The 7,397-nt window shown below is 37.6% G+C and overlaps 1 protein-coding gene across 1 annotated transcript; it reads right to left on the reverse strand.

Moving 5' to 3' along the window:
- Positions 1 to 102: 102 nt before the first annotated feature.
- Positions 103 to 6,710, reverse strand: LOC113778375 (ARM REPEAT PROTEIN INTERACTING WITH ABF2). The gene is made up of 19 exons (XM_027323774.1): positions 6,268 to 6,710; positions 5,960 to 6,120; positions 5,011 to 5,183; positions 4,811 to 4,931; positions 4,654 to 4,728; positions 4,441 to 4,535; positions 4,189 to 4,264; positions 3,974 to 4,081; positions 3,489 to 3,617; positions 3,318 to 3,386; positions 3,116 to 3,175; positions 2,611 to 2,734; positions 2,393 to 2,532; positions 1,822 to 1,885; positions 1,655 to 1,734; positions 1,330 to 1,394; positions 1,115 to 1,232; positions 910 to 1,034; positions 103 to 547 (listed from the first exon to the last, which is right to left on the reverse strand). The coding sequence occupies exons 1-19, from the start codon at positions 6,524 to 6,526 to the stop codon at positions 454 to 456; spliced, it is 2,136 nt and encodes a 711-aa protein (XP_027179575.1). The 5' UTR covers positions 6,527 to 6,710; the 3' UTR covers positions 103 to 453.
- Between the last annotated feature and the right edge of the window lie 687 nt (positions 6,711 to 7,397).

Here is a 7,397-nt window from a genome sequence, read left to right on the forward strand (position 1 = left end):
AATCCTTTCGCAAATCGTATTCACATTTAAATATTTAAAAATAAGAGCCAATTCAGCTTGTCAATCACACAGTTGTTAATTTATTGGACAACACCCATGAAGTTACCAAACCATTCTGCTTTTTTTTTTAATATATATATATATAGCTTTTTTTCAGGTACAAAATGCATTTGGCTATTCAGCTTGTGCGAGGTACATTCTTCACATTAACCAAATACAGTTCTGTTTGAAGGCTCCTCTGCTTCCCTCAGCTGTGCACTTCTATCTGAGAGACTTCACAACTGCCAATTGTGCAGTGATAATGAATCAGTCAAATTCTGGAGATTGCATTCAACCATGAAATGCCGATGCATCCAGATCAAGAGAATCAATGGTTGCTTTTCACCTATTCCATCTGTACATTCTTTTTCTCTGTCAACACAACTAAGTCAAAGAACAAAACTGGCCCAATATCTATCTCCGTAATTCAGCTTGGGTAGGCCGGATAAGCGCCTTTAAGAAGTACTGCCGTGTCTCTGGTAAAATGCGTTGGATCAGATGCGAATACCTGCAGCTCAAAAAACCTGAAACCCATAAGGCATCAACATTTGCTTATAGATTGAAAAGGCAATAGTGAAGGCCTTTGTGCCTCTTAATTTTCTGTAGTTTCATTTTGATTAGTTTGCAGTGTCTATCGTTGACAGCAGAGCATGATGCAATCAGTTCAAGACCCAACACGTAATCCAGTAGCAAAACCTCCAAGTGGTGACGACTTCAAGCCAACCACTTCGAAGACACTCCTAAGTAAGACTTGCAGGAACCAAGCACTTTTCAGTTTCTTTCAATTTTTTTAATTAACTTTTTATGGTAATAAATCTATCAAGCATTCTTTACCGGAAAAGTCAGAGACAGGAGGCGATAGTACCATACCATGGCATGAGACTTAATTTGTCAAAGTTCTCGAGGATAAACAGTATACAAGCATGCTGTAATGACATAGCATTGAATGCCTCTGATAGCTCAAACATCAAAGAAACGTTTTCCACCGAGATATCCTTCCAAACACAAGAAGAAACCATCAGACCTAATATATGACAGGCCCAAAAGAGACATTCCTCTTGTAAATTGAACTTACTTGAGCAATTGAATATTCACATAATCGTTTGAGGCCCTCCAGAAGATACTGATCAGCAGCTCTCAGAAGATCCTGTGCCACATCCAAATTGACATTGACTGATCCAGTGTATATGTACCTGCAACAGAGAATGTACGCATATATAGCATTTTGCAAATTCATCGTTTCCTTCAACTTAAAGAGAGGTTGAAAAATTTTGCTAAAGAAAGACACACCTCATCATCAACTCAAAAACATCCCATCTAATATTAGGAATCTCTATATCTTTGGCATCTCTCTCCTACAACACCATTAAGAACACTGTTAAAATAATTTTCAGCGAATCAACCTGAAGGACAAATCATGTGTCAATACATATCTAGATAGCTTGCACAGATTCCAATGACCAAATCTATGCTCAGACATCCAAAAGAGCCGTTGTTGAGCAACCAACAGGAATATGTTTCAACATTGTATTTAAAACGGTTTTGGCATGACTTCGGCATTTCAACAAAACAAAATTGCAAAACAAATAAATTTTCAAACTAGTATTAAACTCACCCGGTAACCGCCATCAAACATCGCTCTGAAAGCATCAGAAGAAGCAAGCAAGCAAATTCTATGAGCATAAAACCGTTTCCCTAACAAGTGAAGACAACAGCAATCAGAAAAACTGAATTAACAAGAACATATTTAAAAAGCACCAGAGGCACAGCATGTTAGCTTACCTTCAATTAAGAATGTGACATCAGACAACGTAGAATTATTTACATACTGCTCTCCCAAATACACCTGCAACAACAAATGACAACATGATTGGCTAAATTGTCAAATCTCGCCCAGGCAGAATGGTGAACTATTTAGAGTTTGCAACTTCACACTATTAGATAGGAAATCAAATCCTTTTCAGAATCGATGACAAGGTATAAGCATGAACTTTAGTGCTTCAGTGATTGTACAGAACTTTATACAAGGTGAAAATAGGAAGAGTAGCAAATGCAAAACCAACAAACGGTTTCATCAATATTGAAAGGGATAATCCAGAGGGCCTCATCAACACCACTGGTAGATCCTCTTTTTGTGACAGTTCAATAGAGGCATCAGAATTTTATATTAATAACACACACAAACATCAATTACTGAAATGACACTGGTTTTTCCATCACCACAAGGAGACATAGAAACAGCACAGGAGAGATATAGCCTTCAGAAATTCCAACAAGCTAAGCAATGTCAATTGAGCTATTGGTGAGTCCATGAGCTGAAACTGGCAGGGATAAATAAACCACCACAACTCACCTGGGGTATCGGTGATGGAGGAGCAGCATCAACAGGAGAAAGTGTGCTAGCTTTGCTAGCCAATTTGTACAGAGCAACAGAGGCATCACGTTGGTGTTTGAAGTTCGTCGATTCAAGAAGCTCCAAAAGCAGCTCAAGACCTGCATATAAAAGAATAAAAATGGACTCTCAAAAGTCTATATGAACAATTTTACAAAGCTTTTGGAACAGATAATTACCACTGTTATCAATAAAAATTGTTCTCTGATCATCTGGAGAACAAAGATGGGCAAGGGCCAAAGCAATGCGTCGTTGTACAACCTTCTCTCCAACACGCATCAAATACAACAAATGGCTCAATACCTGCAGAGTTATATATAACCAATTAAAACAGGAGTAATCAAGAGGGACAGATTCATAACAACAAATAAAGCAGATGCTAATTCCTATGAAAGCATGACCAAAATGCTTGCAATAAACTCCCAACTATCAATAGTAACTTGTCCCCATTGTTCTAAACATAATAGTGTTATTCAGGTTACCTCTCAACAACATTGACTTTGTAAATTAAGCTGTTCAAAATTAGAAAATCCATTGCAGCAAGTAAATGACATTCAATGGCTTGGCCAATAGACAGCCAAAATTCTGAAAGTAATCAATAATTCCATTTACACCTAAAATCAGAAATTAGATTGTTCAAATTGACATCACCATCTAAAGTGGACTCTACCAAAAAGGACTCACTCGCCCATGGATCTTCTCCTCTAATCTCTTCAACGTTTTTGCTACACAATCTCTAGTTGGCTGCATTTAAAAGAATTCTATGTCAGCAGAAGGCAAGAAAGTTAAAACCAATTCAAATCTTTCAGCTGACATGCTATATAACTGTAAAATCAGTTCAGAAAGAGAGAAAATCCAGTGGGTAAATTGCAAAATTGGTACAGACTTGCACAATGAATTCTCCATCTTGAAGTTTCTGAACACCTCCAACCCTAATAAGATCTGCAACATTGTCCTACAAGGGTGGTAAACATAACTTAGCAGGTGAAAAAAGTAAAAGAAGCAATTCAAATAACAAATCAAAATTTCAGCTGGGCTGATAGAAAGTCCGAAATACCTCATTATCTGCAAGTCCATAAAGTGCAAATGCAGCATTATGTTGCAGAGATCCATTTTTTGAATCAAGAAGCTTCAGTAATGGCATTATGCCACCACTATGAGCAATTCCAGCCTGGTTGTGCATATCCTAATACCCCAAAACAAATGAAATAAAATAATTGAAGTCAAAGGAAAACTCTTAGAAAAGTTGACATCAACCTAGCAATCGTTGCAAAAAAAAGAGTAGTCATAACATAACCAACCAAAATTATACAGACATAGGAAACACACAAAAACTGACTCCATTCCACAGAAGACGTGTAATGCGCATTGATTTGAAGGATGAATAGGAAACTATAACAGGTAACTTAATGTAAAAGAGGAAACAATCTGCAGGGAAACATCACTTAGCAAAACCATTGAAAACTATTAAACTTATAGACACTACAGAGAAAAAGGAACATCCAAGGAGCAAGTAGTAAGACAAACTTCAACAACAACTACCTGTGCCAACCTCCCCAGAGCAAAGGCTGACATTTCCCGTAACTGAGGATCTGGAGATTGCAGCATGTCGATCAATGGCCTCACAGCACCTCTCTGAACAATGTGAACCTGCAAACTCGTACATGAACTTAAACTAAAGAATAACCGGGAGTGGTAAAAGAGAGTAATTGATAGAACATCTACTAGCTATATAGGGAATTTATTCTTCTGTCAACCTTACAATCTGAATCTGTTGCAGCAAATTGCCCAAGTAGCAAAGCAGCTTCTCTTTGGCTCTCTGAACAGCAGGAACTGTAGTCAAAATATAACAAAAGCAACGACACTGAGAGTGAGAAAGTGAAACCTTGAAGAGGATAACATCCATGGCCTTGAAAATCAGATAGGAAATTTAATCAGAAACTTCTAAAATAAAAACAAGAAGTAAAAAAGAAGCTAATGATGCTGACTAAAAAAAGATCATGACTAACCTAAGTAATCCAATAACAGGTTGCAAAGCTCCAGCAAGAAGAACTTCTTTCTTTATGTTAGGTGATGAATGAACCAAATTCCCAATAACACCAACCTGAAGAAGGCATTGATTTGCTATCTTAACAATAGTGGCCAGCTAAGGCATGACTTCAACATCTGGAGATACCAAATTTGAAGCACAATATAAACATGAATTTTTCAGGGAAACTAACCGCTTCATAATGGATCGCGGCATCCTCAGAACGAAGCATTAAAATAAGTGTGGGCAGAGCATTGCATTCCACAATCTGCAATTATTCAAAATAAATCTTTAAGCAAAGAAAAAAAAACTGCCAAGATAAATTTATAAAAACCAGACTATTCGTCAACCTGATTCTTGTTCTCATCATTCTTAAATGCAAGTGTTCGCAGAGCTCCAGCAGCTGCTCTCTGCACCTTTGTGTCAATGAACTCGAGCAATTCAACAAGAGGGGGGATACCACCCTCAATCCTAACCATATGATTGACAAGTATTAAGTCAGGATGACATACTAGAATTAACAGGCATCTCCGACTGAAAAAGGAAATACCTAACACGAGTTTTAATACTGCTATTCTCATGAGCCAAATTAGTGATTGCATCTGCTGCCCTCCGAATAACACCATTGACTGCCCTAGAGTTTTGACCACTTCTGTGTCTCTTTAAAAGGTCCACAAGATGAGGCAGGGCTCCAGCATCTACAATGAGTTGTTGATGCTCTGGCTGTAAATTAAAGCAACATTGAGCAGCAAATTCATTAAAGGCATAAAAAAAATAATAGCAATAATAATTGCAAAGTTTATGAATGTCTCAAAAGGTGTTCTTAATTAATGGTTTTGTCTCATCTTGTAGGGTTGTTTCTTGACTTGAACATTAATTTTAAATAATGTAGAGAATAAGAGAACATGACAAGCATCTTAAAAGATAAATAGCAATACAATTACCATAATAGAGGCTATTGCATTAAGCAAATGCCTCATACTTACAAAATGTAACCATTTGCCGTGGATAATTAGTTAATTTAAATTATAATTCTTGGTCACTGGGAACTTTTGATATAAGTTAGAGCGACTTTCCATTTCACCATCATTGCTTTGATTAAGTACAAGTGAAACTATTACTAGGATTTTGTACTCAGATGCCAAATTCTGCGAGCTGGTTACCGATGCATAATCCAATTCTTGTTAAACTGTACGTAAGCTCATAAAAAGTCTACAAATAGTGAAGGAGATTACACCAATCAAATTTCTGGGACCATCCAAAGAGCTAGTCCAAAAAAGGTTAGAAAATCTCAGATGCTGGACATAAGTTTTACTGCGTTCAACTACCAATTAAAAAATCTCCTATTATATAAAGCTTACGCTTACTTAGTTCCCTAAAAATTTTAGTGCTGCTGTAATTAATTTTTCTACCTGTAAAAAGACAGATTACATACTGATTGCACAAGGAAAATACAAGCATAGCCGACTATAAATGAAGAGCAAAAGTTCTGCACCTACTTTAATAGCAAGAAGACCGAGAGTGAATGCACTTCCTTTCTCGACTTCATGCTCGTAAGGTCTCGGTGCACTGTCTCCCTCTCTCACTGGCGGCGGCGCCTGGAGATGCCGCACCAACGCCGGAACCGCTCCACAATCCACAATCACGTTAACAATCTCCTCTGTAGCAACACAAATCCTCAAAGATCAATACGAAATCGAATCAAACGAACAAGAAATCTTAACCTAAAAGCCAAAACTTTCAGTAATCATGTTTAAACAAGAACGAAATGAAATGAAAATCGAGAAATCAGCAGGTTCGGCGCTACCGTTCTTGGCGAGTTCAGAGAGAATCTGAATGGCGCGCTTCGAGGAGGCTCGATCTGCCTCGATCGAAGAGAAAGTAGAGTCCAGAATCTGCACTTGAGTGCGAACCTCACGGACGAGATCTTGGTGAGCGTCGGGAGGGGAGAGAGCTTCGATCTTACGATCGTCCTCGAAATCCTCGTCAAGCTTTCTCTTCAAGCTTCTCCTCGCTGCTGAACTTGATGGTAATTGTTCATGGCGTCTTTGGCTCTGGTTCTCCATCGAGAGTGTGAGGAGAGAGAAACGAAGAAGATGATGAGAGAGAACACGATGTGAAAAGGTGCGTGAAACGAGACAGAGGAGTGGGTGTTCTGTGTGGGAGGGCAATTTGGGAAATAAATTTGAGTTTAGTGTGAAGTGGGAGTAAAATGTTCTTCCGTTTCGCAACCTCTATATCGGGCGGACAACTTTGGGCAAACTGGCCGCCCACTGAAAATTTCAGATTTGAGAATTAAACAAACTAGAGACTCCCGCCAATCTATTACTCTTGTAATGCTTTTATACGCCTAAACTTGGAGACTTTGCTGTGGTCGTTAATTAATTAATTTTTTATTAATGGAAACATTCAACCGACGACGGATTCAGGTACACACATATTATAGTGGTACAGTGTCAAGCGTGATTCTTTTCGAGTTGTATTCCAAAATCAATTAGCACAACTATCGAACTGAAAAAACAAATATTCACTCCATGTATTCCAAATTAACACTAGTATAAATTCACATTAGACTGCTCTTATGAATATCAAATTTTCATTTTGTGTAAATTTTATGCATAAGTAACTATTTCTAAAGCAGTTGGCTATGATCTAGTTAATCGATTGGCTAGAGCAATTGACTACTTCTAAAGCAATTTTACGACGTACAAATTAACAAAATTTTGTAAACGGCAATGATTTTGTGTACAGAAATTTAATGGTAGTAAAAGAGGTGGTGAATATGATTAATTTTTTGGATGTCACTCATAGAGGCTATAAACCCATTCCTATCAAATTCATTAACTAATAAGGCGTTTTATCTTGTCAAAATTAGATTTACAAGTTTTTTTTATTTGGGTTAGATTTACGAGTTTTGGGAAGGGCCATGCCAAAATT

The sequence above is a fragment of the Coffea eugenioides genome, chromosome 1 (assembly GCF_003713205.1).
Source record: "Coffea eugenioides isolate CCC68of chromosome 1, Ceug_1.0, whole genome shotgun sequence".
Classification (NCBI taxonomy): domain Eukaryota; kingdom Viridiplantae; phylum Streptophyta; class Magnoliopsida; order Gentianales; family Rubiaceae; genus Coffea; species Coffea eugenioides.